The sequence below is a fragment of the Marmota flaviventris genome, chromosome 15 (genome assembly GCF_047511675.1).
Source record: "Marmota flaviventris isolate mMarFla1 chromosome 15, mMarFla1.hap1, whole genome shotgun sequence".
Classification (NCBI taxonomy): Eukaryota; Metazoa; Chordata; class Mammalia; order Rodentia; family Sciuridae; genus Marmota; species Marmota flaviventris.
Window position 1 is genome coordinate 70,274,282 of NC_092512.1, and position 21,511 is coordinate 70,295,792.

Sequence of the window (21,511 nt, forward strand, 5' to 3'; positions counted from 1 at the left end):
ATGTCAAATCTAAAAATGAAAGAGGCAGCCCTTATCTATCTTGACAGAAGTGGAGGTCTCCAAAAGTTTATAGATGATTGCAAGTACTACAATGGTATGTTCAACAAAGACGATTTATGTTAGAAACTTTCAAATAAATTTCTACATATAACTATCCAGACTTTTACATTTGTGTATTTTCACAGATTCAAAACAAAGTTATGCTGTCTATCGATTCAATATTTTAATAAATCCTTCTGATGTTGTTGAATTATATGCTGAACTTGGAAATCATATTTTACACCATCCTTTAAAAGCTGCTCAAGTTTTTCAATCAGTAAGTTAAAGAAAGAAATACTTTTATGCCAATACTTTTATTTTTGGTAACTTGTGTGTTTGTTTGAAATTACAGGTCTGTTTTATTGCTGTTAAGACTCTCTCATTAATTGGACAATTACAGACTGAAACTCAAGTAAGTTTAATTCACTTCTTTTAACATTTTATTTATTTATTCTAATTTGTTATATATGACAACAGAATGCATTTCAATTTATAGTACACTTATAGAGCACAATTTTTCATGTCTCTGGTTGTACACAAAATAGATTCACACCATTCGTGTCTTCATAGATGTACTTGGGGTAATGATGTCCATCTCATTCCACCATCTTTCCTACCCCACTGCCTCCTCTTGACCTATCCCTCCCCTTTGCCCTATCTAAAGTTGTTTTAATTAACTGTAACAACGAAAACTCACATGCAAACATTCAAGATGACTTGTTAATTTAATATTTTTATATGCATACTTTTTTGTTTGTTAAAAAGTATAATACAGGGGCTGGGATGTGGCTCAAGCGGTAGCGCGCTCGCCTGGCATGCGTGCGGCCCGGGTTCGATCCTCAGCACCACATACAAACAAAGATGTTGTGTCCGCCAAATACTAAAAAATAAATATTCAAAAAATTCTCTCTCTCTACCTCTATCTCTCACTCTCTCTTTAAAAAAAAAAAGTATAATACATTCTTCAAAGTTCAAATGAACATCCTTTTTGTTTTGGTGCTGGGGATCAAACGCAGGGCCTTGTGCATGCAAGGCAAGCACTCTTCCAACTGAGCTGTAGCCCCAGCCCTCAATAGAATATCTTAAATATGCATTTTTATTTCCTATATTACCACTTATACAGTTAAACATTTTTATAATAAATCATTTCAAACACACCTCAAAGGAAAGAAAATAATTAGGAAACTCTTATATATCTGTCACTCAAATTCGGTGTTTCAATATTTTATCATATGGCATCTTTTTGGGGGAGTGGGAGTGGGGGTATGGGACTAAACCTAGGGGCTCCACACCACTGAGCTACATCTCCAGCCCTTTTTATTTTTCATTTTGAGACAGAACCTCACTAAGTTGCGTAGGGCCTTGCTAAATTGCTGAGACTAGCCTCGAACTTGTAGTTCTCCTGTTTCAGCTCCCAAACTGGCTGGGATTACAGTCATACACCACTGTGTCTGCAGCATCTATTTTTTGTCCAAAATATTTTAAAGCAAATTCCAGGTGTTCTATTATTTTACCCCTACATACTTCAGTATCAACTAAATATTATGGACGTTTTTTTCTACATAACCACAATGCCATCGTTACCCCTTATGAAAGTAATAAAAATCCTTTGATATCATCCAATATCTAGTCCGTACTTAAATTTGTCCAAAATTACCCTAATGTCTTTCAGTTAGTTTGTTAAAATCAGTATCAAAACAAAGTCCACTCATTGTAATTGGTTTTTATATCCTACTAAGTGTCTTTCAACATAGAGCCATTCCTTTTCCCTCCCTTTTTGTACTATTGATTTTTTTTTTCTTTTTTTGAGTACCAGGGGCACTCAACCACTGAGCCACATCCCCCAACCTATTTTGTATTCTCTTTAGAAATAGAGTCTTAATGAGTTGCTTAGCACCTTGTACTTGCTGAGGCTGGATTTGAACTCACGGTCCTCCTGCCTCAGCCTCCCAAGCTGCTGGGATTACAGGCATGCACTACCAAGACCAGCTTGTACTATTGATTTTTTGAAGAAAAAAATTATGAAGTGTTACATAGTCTGGATTTATCTGACTACTCTCTTTTAAAAAAATATATTTATTTTTTAGTTGTAGTTGGACACATACCTTTTTGTAAATTTATTTTTATGTGGTGCTGAGGATCAAACCCAGGGCCTCGCACCTGCTAGGTGAGCACTCTACTGCTGAGCCACAACCCTAGCCCTTTTTTTTTTTTTTTTTATACCAGGGATTGAACTCAGGGGCACTCAACCACTGAACTGCATTCCCAGCCCTATTTTATATTTTATTTAGAGACAGGGTCTAAGTTGCTTAGTGCCTCGCCATTGCTGAGGCTGGCTGTGAACTCTTTTTTTTTAATTTATAAACATCTTTTTTTAAATATCTTTATTTATTTTTATTTTTTTAATGTGGTGTTGAGGATCAAACCCAGCACCCCCCGCATGTCAGACGAGCGTGCTACCACTTGAGCCACATCCCCAGCCCTGGCTTTGAACTCTTGATCCTCCTGTTTCAGCTTCCCAAGTTGCTGGGATTACAGGCATGCGCCACTTCTCCTGGCTTTTTTTTTTTTTTTAATGTTCTAAAAATCTTTAATTTTTATATAGCAGGTTCATAAAGAATACTTTATAAGATTAGTAATAATGGTAAAATTGCTTGAAACAAATTATTATGAAATTTGTTCAGGGATGCATAATATGTATAAAAATGAGTTTATTTTTCTTTAACAAGTGCTGCTTTCTGATATACCAAATACATATTAAATCCATGAAATACAAGAGTTTAATCTACATCTGTTGGTTGCTTTAATTTTTCATTTAAAGACAAAATCAAAACCTTTGAAACTACACTTTTCATTATAAAAGAATCAAAGTATATCTGTATTTCTAAAATACCATCAATATAATGAATTCTTCTCACAGACGACACTAAAACATGATAAATATCTTCTGTACTCAATTTGAGGTGCTGTCACTGAAATTAATTATAAATGTCTATTCTGAAAGATGTTGCAATAAAGTTGGTAAACTAAAATATTGATACTGTTTTTTTTAATTAAACTTATGGAATATCTAGAAAGTAGGTTGAATTAGAACCTGTTGACAATTTATAATATTCTTGAAAAATAATTTTGAATGACAAAGAAAGCTATGATTTTACTATAAATTAGGAGTTTTAAAATTATCTTCCTTTAGTGCTTTCAACTGTCCCTTGGTCATAAATTGAAAACTCAAATAATTTCAAATAATCATGGTTACTATTTAGGCAGAATCTCATGTGTACTTTTAAGGTTGTATAAATGGAATTATAACAAAAAGACAACTATAACAAGATGTAGCCCCTCTGATTCATGAATAGCACACTATCTTCCAGTAAACCGAGTTTATATTCCACCATCAAATGTGGTTTGCCCACTAGTTCCCTTTGAGATGGATCATTAAGAATATCTCCAAATCCAATAGTCCATCATTATCCCTCAAAATATCCAGGGCAAGGTTTGAGCTCCAAAGAAATGGAAGGCACTGAACCTGCTGTACTGCCTTAAATTCCATTTGTAATTTCAGAGGAGCAAATAAACCTTGGATGTTTCTCAGAGTGGAAAAATTCATTTTATCTTGGTTGAACTGGAAATTTTTTTCTGATAATTTAAGAGGATGACTGGGCAAAATTTCATTTTTCACACAAGAAAAACCTTTCCGAAGAAAATCATGACTTTCAAAAGGCCCACTTGCTGAAAGTTCTGAAACTGAAATACTGTCTTTTCAGTTGAGATCCAGGTCCTCTGGTATTCATCTTCACATCACTCAGGGAACACTGTTCAGTAGGCCCTCCCAGATTACTTTCTTGTGGTACTTTTTCCCCTGTATCTTATGTATCTAAAAGAGAATTTTGCTTTAAAGACTTAGATTCAGATTTATCCAATTTTCACCTATTTTAACATAGTTCCAAATGGCACTTTATCAGGAGGCTATAAAGTTGTCCCACTTTTGGCAATGTCACAGTTGATCAATGGGTTTAGGTGATATTATTCTGATCCCTCCATTACAGACTTTCCCATTAACTTTCACCTGATGGTTTTAGAAAAATTAGAAGCCATCATTTCACATGGATTTGCAAAAAAGGTGATTTTTCTAATTTCAGCATCTTTTCTGAAATTATACAACAAAATAAATTTTCTTTTATCAAACTATATGATTATTCTGAAATATGATTTGTACAGGAAGAGTAAGATAAACTATGATTCTTTTTAAGTTTCAGACAGTAAGGAGGTAAATTCAGCCTCTAATTATGACCAATATTGTTTTTTTCCTTTGTTTAAATATGAGAAACTCATGAATCTTTAATATATTTCATATATTTTAATGAATCTCTGTCATCATTTTGATTCTTATAATATTATATCTTTAGGCTTTAGGAGTTCCTTCAAGTTTGCTCCTATGTCCTTTTGACACATGCCATTAATTTTTTTTTTATGACTCCCTTAGTTTCTGACATAAGATGCTCCAACTGAATCTGGTATATTTTCTGTCCCAGACCTGGAATCGACCATCTCCCCCAAAGAGCCTTGGTTTTTTTAAGTGAGAAACAACATTTGGAGATGACAATTTGGGTACTAGTAGTGTTCTTTGCTATTGGGTTGACATTATTTTAAAATTCTTTTTCAGTGGGCAAAGTCAGGACATGTATATTTTTAAGGAAAAGTAATGAGTTTATCATTATATTTTATTTATTTTCAATTAAATATTAGATTATAAAATTTGTTTTTCTATAATTTTTAATCTCTTTGCTGTCAGTCTTAAAATTTTTGTTCCCAGGCTAACAGTGTAGCTCAGTGGTAGTGAGCTAGCCTAGTATGTGTGAGGCATTGAGTTCAATCCTCAGCACCACATAAAAATAAATAAATAAAATAAAAGTATTGTGTTCATCTACAACTAAAATAAAATTAATTTTGTTTTTTAACACTAACAAATCATTTACTTGACTTATTTTACAATGTACTTATATGTCATAATGCATTTGCTCTGTGATTTTTATTAATAATATTCTTATGTTCTTATCAGATTAACATAGTGCTGAAATTAACACACTTACCTTCTCTGCCAAGTTATTGTCTTGATCTTTGTGAGTTTCCACTTGATTATACATCTCAGAGATTTTATATAATGCAAGGAATTGTGATTGCAATAACAACTGTAACCAAGTATACTCAAGGTGCAAGATTCCTTTGTTCAGATGAAGCATGTCCTTTTTCAAAAGGTAAATATTAAAATGTAAAATCAAAACATGAAACAATTTATTTGTATTCTTTAATCCCAAAACTTGTTTATAATTTGTAATCATTTACAAAGTAGAGTAAATTGGTATCTCCTAATGTTTATAAATTTAATTTGCCTAATCTTTAATAGAAATTATGTTTAGCATCTATATTACAAGTGCCTTATCACAATGTTGGGCCAGAAACAACCCAGATGCAAGGAACAGTTAGTTGATCTACTCTGAACCTGAGTGCAAATAGAATTAATTATCCCTTAATTAGACTAATATTGATTGGAAGTAGGTGAATTTGGAAGCAAGTTTAGTTTACCACTGTTGTTCTTTCAGGATTTCAATATGTAAGAGTACATGTGCCTGGAGCTACAGAATCTGCAACAATAAGAAATGACTTTTTGTGCAATTTGTGTTCATCTTCACTCCAAGAAGACAGAAAATTTAGAGTACTTGGTGGTAAAAATGCATTTACATTTTGTAATTATAATTTTCAAAATACCGCTGATATACGAGTTGAGGATTTAGTTCAGTGGCAGAGCTTAGTGATAGAGCTAGCACATGCAAGGACCTGAGTTCAGTCCTTGGCCATGAATAAAAAAATAAAATTGTCTGATATTTTAATGTGAAAATTAAACCAAATATATATTCAAATAACTAATTTGTTTTGTTCTTTTGCCCCAAGATAAACAGATAGTTGAAATAATTGCCACAGAAGCACTTCATGCTTTTCAAGGATATTCTAAAAACCAGCCATTTAGGTTTCAATCTCTTACAATTTTTCTAAGAGGTATGTAAATTCTATTTGAACTCAAATTTCTATAAAATATGGAATTGATTAATTTCTGCTTTATATTATAAATGTACTTCTGTGGCTTAAAAATTGTCATCTTGTCTGGCATGATGGTGTACACCTATAATTTTAGCAACTCATGGGGCTGAGGCAGGAAGATTACAAGTTTGAGGTCAGCCTGGCAACTTAGTGAGACTATGTCTCAAAATAAAAAATAAAAAGAACTCAGGGAATGTCTGCAGTGGTTCAGTGCCCTGGGGTTCAATCCTTAGTACCCCCTCCCCCACACCACACGTGCACATAAATTGTCATCTTGAGAATTTTTTTTAAAGAGTCTCATTTAGTTAATTGTTCAACTAAACAATTAATTGTTCAACTAATTGTCAATTGTTCATTCAGGCATACAACATTCACTTAAAAATATATTAGCACCTGCAATGTCCTAAATGTTATGCTAAGTCTTGGGTCACAGTCATTTAAAGATAATGATCCTCCATTATTCTATGTGTATATGTCTTATGTTAATGTTGGGGTTATTTTAGAATGTAAGCTTCATGAACATAGATGCAACATTTGTTTTTTATTTTGCATAGTAAAATCTCAATAACTATTTGTTAAATAAATGAATGAACATTCACAAATGACTAACTGCATCAGTAAGTACCCATGAGAAGACAGTCTTGCCACAAAGGAGAAAATCATTGTCAGTCATCCAAGGAATGATTAAGTTTTCATTGAGAAGCCAAAACTGAAAATAAGAATGGGGCTTAACCTTTTCTTCTGGCTAAAATTGGATAATTTAAACTGTTCGGAAAGAGAAATATTGAATGTAAACCATGTATAGGAAACATAGAAGTTAGAAGAGTTGGGATTCAAAAAGAACTCTTTTCGGGCTGGGGTTGTAAATCAGTGGTAGAGTGCTTGCTTCACACATGTGAGGCCCTGGGTTTGATCCTCAGCACCACATAAAAAAATAAATGAATAAAAATAAAGATATTGTGTCCACCTACAACTAAAAAAATATTTTTTAAAAAAAGAACTCTTTTCCCCATGATCTAAGAAGGATGAAAGCCCAGACGATAATAAGTAATTTTTATATAGCAATTACTGTGTGCCAAGCATTCTTATGTATATTAACTTATTAGTTAGAGCAACCTATAAGGTAGATTCTGTTATTATCTCTATTTTTACAATGTGGAAGCTGAGGCACAGAGGGGTACAGTAACTTATCCAAGATATAATCACATGCATATAAGCCATACATTGCAATATAGAAATCTAAATGGGTATCTCTTATGGTTTAGCAATGAAGTATCCCCCTAAAAGCTCATATGTGTGAGAATGCAAGAATGTTCAGAGCTGAAATGATTAGATTGTGAGAGGTGTAATCTAAAGGGGATTAATCTGACGATATGGATTACACAGGCAATGACTGTAGGCAGGTAGGTTGTGGCTGGAGGAAGTAGGTCATTAGAAGTATGCCTTTGAGATTTATATTTTGACCTTGGTGAGCAGAACTGTCTGCTTCCTGGTTGCCATTTCTGAGCTTCTTTCCTCTGCCATGCCTTTCACCATGATGTTCTAGCTCCCTTCCAGCCCAGATCTATGGAGATGACAGACCTTGGACTGAACCTCTGAAACTGTGAGCCAAAATAAACTTTTCCCCCTTTAGGTTGTTCTTGTTAGGTCATTTGTTGTCAGCAATGAAAAAGTTGACTAAAATACTATTCATCTTGAATTTTAGTGGAAAACCTTTTCTCTAAACTCTACAAAGAACCCAAATAAAACTATAAAAATTAAATGAATAAAAGCAGGACTTTTGGATTTGACATTCAGAAAAGATTCGCAGACTTCCCAGTTCCTTTTCTCCCCCTTGACCTTTCCATGATCTCAGGATATACCCACCAAACTGATTCCATGTAACTGTTGAAAAGTTATTTATTTAGAGAGATAATAGTCTCTATTTCATTTTCCTCTTGTAATTTAATCATACTTTTAGTCTTTTTTTTTTTTTGGTTGGTTAACTAGTTGTTGATTGATATGGGGTTTTTAGTGTTTGTTTTGATTTTTTATTTTCTGAGTTGTTGAGCCTGATTCTTCTCTTTCAGGTCTGTAAGGTAATACCAGCTATGCTCTCTGAAGCTAAGAGGGAGGGAGATCACTGTTCTATAAAGAGAGACCTTAACCCTTGCTCCTCCTTATAAACCATTTTTTTTTTTTGTAGGTTTACAACCAATCAACTTCTAGCTGTGGAATGGAGGATTAATATATTTAAATTTTTAGCCAGTGTGGTGGCGCATGCCTGTAATCCCAGCAGCTCAGGAAGCTGAGACAGGAGAATAAGAAGTTTAAAGCCAGCCTTAGCAACTTCAAGGCACTAAGCAACTCAGTGAGACCCTGCCTCTAAATAAAATACAAAATAGGGCTGGGAATGTGGCTCAGTGGTCAAGTTCCCCTGAGTTCAATTCCCAGTTATTACCCTCCCCCCAAAAAAAGATTTAAATTTAAAAAAAAAAACAAAACATTGAACACATGCAAAAGCTCTGCCCAATCTGTACGTATAAGAGAAGAACCTAGCCTAATGTAAAAGTGTAGACTTTGGAGGAAGGCTGAATTAGATATGAATTTCAGTCCTGCCACTTTTTAGTTATTTAGTCTTGTGCAATTCACTTAGCCTCTGAGTTCTTTGTGTATCAATGGAGATAAGAATATCTACTTTACAGTTTACAATTACATAATATAAGTACTTTAAAAATATTATAGACAGTAAATGGTACCTTTTACAATTTTCTTCCCAAATAATATTATTACTTATAAGATCAGTATTATTCACACTGCTTATCATTTAATGCAAAGATGTTTTTTCTTATATAGAATGATCTTTTTTCTTGATTATATTATAGGAGGGTATCTAGTTGCCATGTCATATGCTTCTTGAAGTTAATTCTTATTGCAGCCAAGTATCAAAATTTATCAGCAATAAAATTGCCTCAGTTTACATTATTGGTCCATTACTTGTGAATATTATACTAAACAAAAGTAAATATTGCATTACTAACTCAATTGCTGAATTGTTACTAATTTGGGATTTTGAACCATATGATCATTTACAAGTTTCATTTAGCAAATATTATTTTCCCCTGTGTTTAATCATTCTAGATGAATTAGTGAATAAAATGAACATAGGAAATGAATATAAAATTATTGGAATTCCAACCTGTGTCAAAACCTCACAAACTGCTGTCTGTATAGAGGCAAATAGCATCACTCTTTGCAATCTAAAAGGTAAGGAAAATCATATATTAACAAACACTTAAATTTAAATACATTTGTTCAGCAAATATTTATTGTTTGCCTTTATTCTGAGAACTCATCTAAACAGTAGGATATGGATGAAAACAGGACAAAAGTTCCTGCTCTTAAATCCAATAGATTGCCAATAAAATGTAAACTAATCAATAAGATAATTTCTGATAAAAATTATATGGAGGAAATAAAACAGGATAATGTACAATTTTCTGTCAGGCAGACCCCTTCCTTTGAGTTAAATATTATTTTGAACCTGGTAAGGTGGCATGCACCAGTAATCTCAGCTATCTGAGACGCTGAAGCAGGATGATCAGTTGAGCCCAGGAGTGGGAGGCCAGCCTGGGCAACGTAGCAAGACCCTGTCTCAAAAAGTTTGATTGTTTTATAATTAGCAATAAGAAAGAGGTTTCGGGATGCCAAAGAGTTTTTCTACAATACCTTTTATTTATTTCATTTGTTATTTTAATATGAAACATCTAACAAATTTGCCTGTCATCCTTGCCCAACAGCCATACTAATCTTCTTTGTATCATTTCAGTTTTGGTGTATGTGCTACCACAGTGTTCCACAGTGTCTGTTATTTTCTAGCGAAGGCAATAGAAAATGACTATTAATCTGAGAAAGAGAGCTCAATAAAATAACACCCTTTTCCTCATCTGAGTCCTGAAATAAGATACCAGATAAAGGTAGATGGGGCCAAACTATCACCTTTATTACTAAAAATTTCCTTTAACAGCTTCAACATAATTTTGCATTATGTAAACAAAAACAGAAAGCCAACTTAATGTTTTAACTTGGTTCACAAATATGTAAATGAAGGAAAGGCTGGTTAAATCTTGAATGGAGTAGAATTTTTTTTGGAATCCCTAAGTAACCGTCTATAGTAATAGAGATGCCCAAGCTGACTTTAAGTATAAGTGGATTCTAGATACCTCAATTTATCTTGAAGAGAAAACTTAAACAAAAATGTTGAAGAAAACAAGCACTAATGGACCACACAGAGACAGTTTAATGACTTTTTATATTTTCTACTGTGAAATAATTCAAGATTTATTGACTTTGGTAGCAGAACATGATTTATTTGTCGGTGGAAAAGTGTGATTTTTTATGCTGTATTCCAGAATTATACAGATTTAACCTACCACATGTGGCAAGAGCTGGACTAAGATAGGTATCTTTTATTTATGGGGTAGGAGAATAGAGGAAATTATGATGAAATCTATGATGGCAGCCAAGAGAAAGGAGAAGGGGACCGTTATTCATGCATAGCTCAGCTATTCCTACCAAACTTACCAATTGGATAAATTACTTACCCTTTTCAGGAGCTGGAAAGAGTGAGGGGGTGGAGAAGATCTAGATTATTACAATATACTACAAGATAGTGCTTTCAAACTAATAAATATAAAATATAAATCTTTCTTTTAAACCACAATATTCCAGTAGTTCCCATTTTTCTCGTTAGCTCTCACAGAAGTTGATATTATTTCAGACATAGAAATGTAGGATCAAATTCAGCAATATAGGAGCCCCATGATTTGCTTTGCTCATTTATGTCTTAGGATTTGCTTTCAATCCATAGAAAATTTACATGAGCAATGAGGTGACTGCTTTCTTTTCTTTTCTTTCTTTTCTTTTTTTGCATTCTTTGGGATAGAAAGGATAGACAAGCATGACCTCCACTCATAACTTAATATAAAAATTTGAATACGGCATCATTAGGAGAATGATAATTTCATTTTGAATAACTGGAATTTAAGTGTCTATAATGCTTTTTTTGTTTTGTTTGTTACATTCAGTTCCTTCAGGAATTAGTGACAACTTCAGATGCCTCCTCTCCTTGACTTCTAGCTCATGCTGGAAGTTTACAGCAATACTTGCCAATATCTTTGCATCACACATTGTTCCTCCTGGGACTTACAATTTACTCAAACTCTGTTTGTTGATGAGTCTAGTACAGACAAGTGACCGTAATAAGGAATCAGAAGATTGCCTGGATATTTTAATTATAACAAGTGATACTCTACTTATAGACAGGTAAAATAATGTGTAATGAACTTTTACAAATTATAAATTGGTCACAGAATCGCATAAATCCTTCTCATTAGTATTATTTCAAGATGAGTATCTAAGTACTAAGTATTTAAATCAGCTTTTATCAATGAAGTTGAAATTTTTAAAACATGAATTGAGCATTGGAATAACTGCTTTCAATATTTTGAGACTCTAACCAAAGTTTTAATGAATATCACCAATCAAACCTTTACAAATGAATGCATCTTTCGTAGGCTCCCCCTCCCCCATTCCCTAGCTCAGCATTCTGCTTTTGTACCTTGTTTTCATTTTTAAATAATCCTCCCTATGAGCCAACAAGCCATTTTCATATTTTTTACAGATCCTATTCAATAATATTGGTTCACTACACCCAAATGAGGCTATTAAAAAATGCCAAAATTACCGGGCTTTTTGCAGGAGGGTTGGAATAAGCCTCTGCTCAGCATTTTGGGGCTCCCCACAAGCAATACCTTTTAAAAAAATAGGTTACTTAAATGTTTATGAAACTGGAAATAAACTCTCTACATTTATATCTTTTTTGCAATTCTAAGGCAAAAATAAATTTATAAAATGAAGTTGAATTTTTTAAAAATTCAAATTAACATTAATCAAACAGATGAACTTCATTAAAGTTAAACCATTACTGACAATGTAAATTTGTTGTTAAGTGCTACAGATTGCACCAATTTATTCCTCCATTAATAGAACATTAATACTCTCAAGTATTTAAAGCTTCCTCATAGCCTCACCGACTCTCTTATCAAACTTTAAATTTTGCCATCTGATGGGTGAAAATGGAATTTAATTTGTATTTCTTTAATTGGAAATAAACTTTAGCATAATTTAGAGCTTACTAAGCATTGTGTTATTTTTCCATGAACTTCTGTTCTTGGCTATTGTCATTTTTTTCTATTAAACTGTTTACCTGTTTCTTATTGAGTTGTGATACTTGTTGGAAATCAAGGCCTTTGTCTCTTTTTCTGTTTGTAATCAGTGTGACTTTTCTTATGGTATTTGGAGCTGTATGAGAAATCTGGTTTTGTTTGTTTGTTTCTAGGTAAAATTTATATATAGTGAAATAATCAGATAATATTATTTAAAACAGTGAGGGTTTACGAATGTATGTGCTCCATAACCATAATAAAACTATTTTCATCACTCTAGAAATATGTCTCTCTCTTCTAATTCCTATTTCCACAGGTGATTTCTGTTACCATAGATTAATTTTCCTATTCTTGAACTTCATATAAATGGAACCATACAGTGCACACTCTTTTCTGTATAGTTTTCTTGCTCAATATAATGAGCAATCAATAAGATTGATTCACTTGTGTCCTCATTATTTTTATTGGTGAGTAGCATTTCATTGTATGAATATACCACAGTTTATTTATCTATACTCCCTGTGGTGGACATTTGGGTTTTGCATGTTTTGACTATTACAAATAAATCTGATGTAACCATTCTTTTTTTATTTTTTTCCTGGTGCTAGGCCATGCACATGTTAGTCAAATGCTCTACCACTTAGCTATACTCCCAGTCCTGCTGTAAACATTCTTTAAAATATATATATATTATTTATTTGTAGTTGGACTCAATACTTTTTATTTTATTTATTTATTTTATATGGTGCTGAGGATAGAACCCAGGGCCTTGCATGTGCTAGGTGAGCACTCTACCATTGAGCCACAACCCCAGTTCAGCATTCTTAAATATATATTTTTTTTATTTTTCCTTTTATTGGTGCATTATAAATATAGAGTGAAATTTGTTATAACACATTCATATGTGTGCACAATAAAACCATATAACCTGAACAGTTTCATTCCCCAGTACCTCCCTTTTCCCTTCTCCCCTTCCCCCCTGGTCCCCTTTTTCTATTCTACTGATCTCTCTCCTATTTTTTTTAATTTGTTCTAATTGGTTATACATGATAGTACAATGCATTTTGGCACATTATACACCAATGAAGCATAGCTTCTCATTCCTCTAGCTGTACATGGTGCAGAGTCACCAGTATTGTAATCTTACATATAGGGTAATAATGTCTGTCTCATTCTACCATTCTTCTCATTCCCTCATTCTTCTCATCCCCACTCCTCCCCCTCATTCCCTCTGCCTAATCCAAAATTCCTTCATTCTTCCATATCCACCCCCCACTATGGATCAGCACCCGCTTATCAGAGAAAACATTCAGCCTTTGGTTCTTTGGAATTGGCTTATTTCATTTAGCATGATGTTCTCTAGCTTCATGCATTTATCTACAAATGCCATAATTTTATTTTTCTTTAAGACTAAGTAATATTCCACTGTATATATGTACCACATTTTCTTTATCCATTTATCTGTTGAAGGGCATCTGGGTTGTTTCCATAGTTTAGCTATTGTGAATTGAGCTGCTATAAACTTTGATGTGGCTGCATCACTGTAGAATGCTGATTTTAATTTCTTTATGTAGGGTAGTTGGGTCAAATGGTGGTTCCATTCCAAGTTTTCTGAGGAATCTCTATACTGTTTTCCGAAGTGGCTGCACCAATTTGCAGTCCCACCAATAATGTTTGAGTGTACCTTTTCCCCACATCCTCACCAAAACTTATTGCTTTTTTCCTTGATAATTGCCATTCTGACTGGAGTGAGATGAAGTAGTTTGATTTGCATTTCTGTAATTGCTAGAGTTGATGAACATTTTTTAATATATTTGTTGATTGACTGTATTTCTTCTTCTGTGAAGTGTTTGTTCAGTTCCTTAGCCCACTTATTGATTTTTTTTGATAAGTTTTTTGAGTTCTTAATATATTCTGGAGATTAGTGCTCTATCTGAGGTTCATGTGGTAAAGTTCCTTTTGTGGGCTTTTTTTTTTAATATTAGCTAAATACTTAGGGGTGGAATTCCTGGGTCATAAGGTAAATGACAGTTTTCCAAAGTGTGTGTGCCATTTTACATTTCTAACAACGATCTTTGTCCCCATCCTCACCAGTATTTGATATTGACAGTGATTTTCTTCTTTTATTTTCTTATCAGTCTTTTCCATTTTAGCTGTTCTAGTAGATGTGAAGTGCTATCTTGTGGATCTTGAATTTCCCTAATGAGTACTCATATAAGCTTTTCCATATGTTTATTGGCCACTCGTATATCTTGTTTTATGAAGTATCTGTTCAAGTTCTTTTTAGTTGTGTCATTCTTGATGAGTGTCCTTTGTCACATATATGTAGTATAAAAATTTCTCCCATTCTAAACTATGTTTTTAAAGAATTTTCTTAAAATTCTTAAAGAAAATTTAAGCAGAACTTTTATCTTGATAAAGTTCAACTTATTATTTTCTTTTATGTTTCATGTTTTCTGAGTTTTGTTTAAGAAATCTTTGCCTACCTCAAGCTCAGGAAGTTTTGTTTTGTTTGTGATACTGGAGATTGAACCCAGGGGTGCTTACCATTAAGCAACATCCCCAGCCCTTTTTATTTTATTTTACTTTTTATTTTGAGACAGGGTCTTGCTAAGTTGCCTAGGCTGGCCTCAGGCTCAAGATCTTTGTGCCTAAACCTCCTGAGTAACAACTGGGATTATAGGCATGTGTCATTGTACCTGACTTCATAAAGATTTTTACAAATGTTCTTCTAGAAGCATTATAATAATTTTAACTTTAATATTATGTCTTTAATTTATATCAAGTCAACTTGTGTATATGGTATAAGGTAGGAGAAAAGATTAATGGTTTTTCCAATGCATTTGTCTTATTTTTCTACATCATCTGTTGATAAGATCTTCCTTTTCCCTGTTATTGTTTTATTTTTGTTTCTGTCTTTTTGCAGGGGAGAGGGTTTGAGCATTCCAGACTGGGAGCAATATCTCCATCCCTGTTTTGGTACTATTGTTGAAAATTAGTTGGTACTATTGTTGAAAATTAAACTGAATATAAAATTGAACTATTTGAACTCTATTTTCTGTTGCTTTGGTCTGTTTTCTATGCTTATGTCAATACTGCACTCACTGCCTTGATTATTATGGCTCTATGTTCAGTCTTGAAACCAGATGATGCAATCTTAGTCTTCATTTTCAAAACTTTAGAAACTACTATAGGCCTTTTGTATTTTCTTATAAAATTTATAATCAATATTAATACCAACATTCCCCCCACCCTCAAAAAGCTTTTAAGGATTTTGATTTTGATTGTTACTGCATTTAACTTACAAAAAAATTTTGGAGAGAATTTATATCTTAGAAATATTAAGTATTTCTATCATTTCCTATAGACATATAGAAATAAAATTGATTTTTTATTTTGACCTTGTGTCAGTTTTTTAAAAATATTTTTAATTTAAAAAAAAATTTTAAACCTTTATTTTATTTACTTTCTTTTAATATGGAGCTGAGGATCGAACCCAGGGCCTCACACATGCTAGGCGAGCACTCTTCCGCTGAACCACCACCCCAACCCCTTGCATCAGTTTTGGAAATTTCTCAGTTGATTTCAATTTTTATTTATTTATTTATTTGGATTGAAAAAGGAGCACTCAGCCACTGAGCCACATCTCCAGCCCTATTTTGTATTTTATTTAGAGACAGAGTCACATTAAGTTGCTTACCACCTCACTTTTGCTGAAGCTGACTTTGAACTCAGGATTCTCCTGCCTTCACCTCCTGAGCTGCTGGAATTACAGGCATTCACCACTACACGGCTGATTCCAATTTTTAGACAAGTTTAAGGCCCATTGTTTCATATCATGAGGTTGCCAGCCTGGCTACATCCAAGAGTTACCTGGGCCTAATATATAGCCAGGTTTAAAAAATATATAGCCAGGCATTGTGCTGCATACATAGAGCCCACCTACTCAGAAGTCTGAGGTGAAAAGATCACTTCAACATGCAAGTTCAAGACCAGTCTGGGCAACCCCCAGCAAGACCCTCCATCTCAAAATAATAAAACTAAAAATAACTTAGGACTGGGTACCACTTCCATAGATTCTAAGTGGTTTGGAGTAGAACCTGGCATTGGAAATTGTTGAAAAGCTCTGCCAGTGATTTTAACGTGATCTAAGGGTGAGAACCACTGCTCTTACAGGCTTGAAAAGTTTCTTTAAATGTCATTCCCTCATTTTATATCTCCAAACTAATATTCAAATTCCTTGGAATGGCTCATACACTAAACATATTTTATAACATCCTTCTATCCACATCTAAGGGGATACTATCTCAACTTCTTTTGCATTGCATGTCTACATCTGCTTATCACAGTTGATTGCATCAGCAAGTTGTAATTTCTGTGGCAAGAATTTTAAAGCTAAGCTAAGATAATCATATTCCTTTCTCAGAATATGAGAAGCGAAGAAATCGAGGCAATTAAAGAGGGATAGAGACTGAAAGGGTATATCAAGAATTGCTGTGATACAGAAGCATCAGTAGACCTGATGAGACATTGACAAACCTAATGTAAAGATTTTGAATATGAAAAAGAAAGCAATCCATAAAAAGAGAATGCCCAATTCCAATATTGTCTCTCTGAAGCTTCCTCTGACTTCTTTTCCCCAGGAAAAAATAATAATACTCACTTTTTTATATATTTATTTTTTAGTTGTAGTTGGACACAACACCTTTATTTCACTTTTTTTTTTTTTTGTATGTGGTGCTGAGGATTGAACCCAGGGTCCAGCACGTACGAGGCGAGCGCTCTACCACTGAGCTACCACCCTAGTCCATAATACTCACTTATTATTATTATAAAATAATACTTATGTGTGTCCTAAAGACAAGATTTTAGTACTCATCACATTGTATGTTAGTTTTTTTTATGTCTCTTCTAGAGTGGGCTGTGCAAGTTGGGGACCAAGTTTCATGTTCTTATACCTAGCCCCTAGCTAGTATACACAGGTATATTAGATGCTAAATCAAATTCAATTTAATTGTGTATCTGTTAATACTTTATGACTTCTGAAAATAAAATATTAAATAGTAGTAATGAATAAATTATTTTTCCCTAGGCTTTTGAATTTTAGCATAAATCTTTTTCCCCATGGTATACGCCATCCAGTCTCTACTGAAATTTTTCCTACTCTATCCAGAAATAAATATGGAACTGGAGCAGTTAGCATTCAAGCTGGCAGTGCTTTGTTAGCTAAAGATGGTATCTGCTTTATAGGAGACTTATCTTCACACAAAAAAGATAAACTTGAACAACTTCAATCAGGTAAACAATGTTTTTATCAAATTACTTTTCACTTTTTACTTGATAGTATTACATTTTTAGCAATTGATAAATTATATTAAATGTCATTTCTCATTTCAGTTTTATAAATAAAAACAGAGAAACTTAATATGTAAATGCAATGTTTTAGCCTTTGCTTTGAGTTGTTCTAACATGTGAGATTACTTCGTATTGGGCCAGAGTTTTTTCTTCTTGTTGTCTTATTGCGTTAACTAAGACTTCCAGGATAATGTTGAAAAGCATTGTTCCTGATTTTAGTGGGAAAGCTTCAAGTTTCCCACCATTAAGTATGATGTTAGCTGAACAATTTTTGTGATGTTTTATTAAGGTGAGAAAGTTCCCTTCTATTTCTAGTTTCCTGAAATTTCTTATTATAAATGAGTGTTGGATTTTGTTGAATGATTTTTCTACATATATTAATCTGATCATGTGGTTTTTCTTCTTTGACCTGTTGATGTGATAACATTAATTGATTTTGAACATTGAACGAGTCTTGCATACATGGGATAAACCCACTTGGTTGTGGTCTCTATTTCTTTTTATATATTGTTGAATTTGACTGCTACTTTGTTAAGAATTTTTGCATCTATGTTCATGAGAGATATTGAGCTGTAGTTTTGTTTTCTTATGCTTTCTTTTCTGGCTTTGGTGTTTGGGTAATGCTGGTTGGGCCAGGTTTACAAAGATGGGCAACAACATTGTTGAGGATGTGGAGTATCTGAATTGGTGGGAGTGTCAAATGGTACCACCATTTTTTAAAATTTTAATTAGGTATGTATGGCCATTTTGAAAATTCCTCCAGCCAGCAGTTTCTATAGAGTTAAATATACATTTATCCTATGACCTAAGAGAAAAGTAAATATGGTCACAAAAGACTATTATCATGAATAAAAAGAAAATTAATTTAAAAATATATTAGGGAAGTAGGATTCTAAGAATAGCATTGAATTTAGATTGGTTATAAATGGTGAAAGAAGGATAGAAAGGACAATAGGCTGTTTCCACAATTTATTGTTCAAGTTTTAAGTGTATGGATGGTATGCCACCAATTATGAATGATGAACATAGAGACATAGGGAGCAGAGGACAATCATGGCTTGGGTTTTAATATTACTGAATTTGAAGTATATTTTCTCCCACTCATTGTACTCATTTTGTCTTTTCCTCTCATACTCCTACATGGATGGTCCATTTGCTATCATTTTTTGCCATATAAAAGGACATCACTTAATTTTAACTTCCTTTACAAGTCCACTCTTTTTAAAAATATTTTTAAATTGTTGATGGACCTTTATTTTATCTATTTGTATGTGGTACTGAGCATCGAACCCAGTGCCTCACACATGCCAGGCAAGCGCTCTACCACTAAGCCACAACCCTAGCCCTGTAGTGCACTCTTTATGACCAATCTTCTAGACCTCTGTCTACTCCACCCAGATGCCCAACCACAATTTCAGCTACAAGCTTTGGACTAGAAGTTCTCATCAAGTCATGGGAAACATTAACCTTTTCTTGTCATATTCTTTTTTTATGGCAGGTGCTCTAATTTAGCAATATTTTGCAAAACAATCAGTTATCAAAACAATTTAGTTATCTTCACTATCTGAATTTTAGACAGTAAAATTTTATATAATGATATTTGGTATTAATTTGTATAGATATAGACCAAAATGAACTTAAGTAACAAATGGATAATGTCTTCTGAACTTAGTTCTGGAGAGCAGAAGCATTACAGTATACATCCCAGGAAAGAAGTTTGGGGATGATATTGATCAACAAATGACTTTTCCAGTTCAGTGCAGTTTTTGGTCTTTTGTTGATACGGATTCATCTTCAAGGAGAAATACACAGAAAAACAACACTCTAATTGGTCAGATGGTAAGGTATACACTTAATTGTTAGAATGTCATTCAGGGAATTTTGTTGCAGATTTTAATATATCATATTTCTTCTTCTTCTTTTTTTTTAAATTGTGGTGCTGGGGATTGAACCTAGGACCTTATGCATGCAAGGCAAGCACTCTACAAACTAAGCTATATCCCCAGTCCTTGATATATCTTCTTAATGTTTTGTTATTAACCCATGTTTATATCAGGTTTTTATAAACAATAATAACCCAATTGTTTAAATTTTTATTTTTATTTTTAAGTGTGTGTGTGTGTGTGTGTGTGTGTGTGTGTTGTGCTGGGAATTAAACCCAGGGGCTCATGCATGCCAGACTAGTGCTCTACAATGGAGTACATCCCCATCCCTGATTTTAGGATTTTTTTAGTCATGCAAATCAGATGTCTTCTTAGTAGAAATTTGAATCAGTAACTGGAAAGTCTTCAATAATGTGTAAGATAATACTCAACGAAGAGCTTTATTTAAAAAAATAAAACTCTTTACAAGTTCCCAGGCTATTTACATATTGCTTTAAATTGTAATTGATAAAATATTTGACATTTTGAACAATAAATTATATATAATAATCAATTTATAATTAATTATTTCCAAATTGTGAAAATTCTGTAGCTTACTGTCTGCCTGTTGTTACCTTTTGGTTTGATGTAGGATTGCAGCTTGATTCCAGCTAACCTTGTAGAGACATTCGGATTACTGATTAACTGCAATGAATCATCTCCTTGCCACCCACATTTTCCTACTGTGCAACATACTTTAAAGAAAGCTATTGATCCTGAAGGGCTATTTTATTTTGCTTCTAAACAGTTCACAACTGAAGATTTTGAAAAGGTAAAGGTAGATACAGTGGTTATCCAGAAATGCATGTATTAACGTTTCCAACTTTAATAGAAGTCTCTTTGAGCATTCTTCATGTATTATTCCAAGTGCTTCCAGATTTTAAACACTTTAAGGCCATTTATAAAAATCATTTAGGATTATGATTAAATAAACAACTATGTAAGGAAATAGATATTAAAATATTGAGTTTAAGCTGGGCACAGGACATGTGCCTGGAATCCTTGTTACTCAGGAAGTTGAGGCAGGAGGACTGCAAGGTCAAGGCCAACCTGGGAAAATAGCAAGACTTCATCTTAAAAAAAAAACACCCCAAATGTCTAAACTGTGGAAATTATTCTTTGAACCACTGTCCAAAATCACTAGGGCTTTGAAAAAATAAAAAACAGCCTTTCTATAGAAAATAAATAGCCTTTCTACAGAAAATAAATATATATATTTATATATATATTATTTATATTTATTATACTTATATATATAAACAGCCTTTCTACAGAAAATAAATATATATTATTTATATTTATTATACTTATATATATAAATATATATATTTACACACTTTTTTTTCACATTTTACAGACCATTCAAAGGGATTTCCCTCATATGAATATTTTCAGAATTCTTACTTTCAGTAATATGTAGTATGACTCACTAACCCATAATGTCCTAACATTATGAAAACATTTGTGGAATATTCAGAAAACTCAGGAGCAAATGATATAAATTTAGTAATCATTGTCATAGTTATTAAAGGCTTACAGATATCTATAACTTTTAACTGTTCAGAAATCTATTTATAGTAAAATATCTGGGCAGCACAGGTGATGTTTGGCAGTGGAAACCTGGCTATTAAAATTTTTTTTCTTCATACCTGTTTTCCTTATAAGCGTATTGCCTGGGTAAAAGGCTAAAAGGCAAGGTGGACTTTAAAATGGATTAAAAACATTACTTGTTCACATAGACTAGAATAGAAAATGAATAATATTTATGATATAGTAAGGTTTTTTTTTTTTTTCTTAGTACATAAGAATAGTTAGTTTCTAGGAATTGGGGCACTATATATAGACCCAGAGAAATTTTTGCTTATTTTTTCCTGAAAAGTGACAAAACAAAAA

At 33.1% G+C, this 21,511-nt stretch overlaps 1 protein-coding gene and 2 pseudogenes across 1 annotated transcript in view; 1 reads left to right on the forward strand and 2 right to left on the reverse strand.

Annotated features, from left to right (window-relative positions):
• Mcmdc2 (minichromosome maintenance domain containing 2) overlaps positions 1-21,511 on the forward strand; it is a 34,812-nt gene continuing 13,301 nt past the window's right edge. The window contains exons 1-11 of the mRNA XM_027932883.2: positions 1-94; positions 186-316; positions 392-451; positions 5,099-5,294; positions 5,640-5,762; positions 5,989-6,093; positions 9,256-9,381; positions 11,202-11,439; positions 17,434-17,639; positions 19,369-19,535; positions 20,211-20,390. Of these exons, the coding sequence (XP_027788684.1) occupies positions 1-94; positions 186-316; positions 392-451; positions 5,099-5,294; positions 5,640-5,762; positions 5,989-6,093; positions 9,256-9,381; positions 11,202-11,439; positions 17,434-17,639; positions 19,369-19,535; positions 20,211-20,390 (1,626 nt within the window). The remainder of the gene's footprint in view (positions 95-185; positions 317-391; positions 452-5,098; positions 5,295-5,639; positions 5,763-5,988; positions 6,094-9,255; positions 9,382-11,201; positions 11,440-17,433; positions 17,640-19,368; positions 19,536-20,210; positions 20,391-21,511) is intronic.
• Positions 3,323-3,830, reverse strand: LOC114090587 (proteasome maturation protein pseudogene; annotated as a pseudogene).
• Positions 9,867-9,964, reverse strand: LOC114090705 (U6 spliceosomal RNA; annotated as a pseudogene).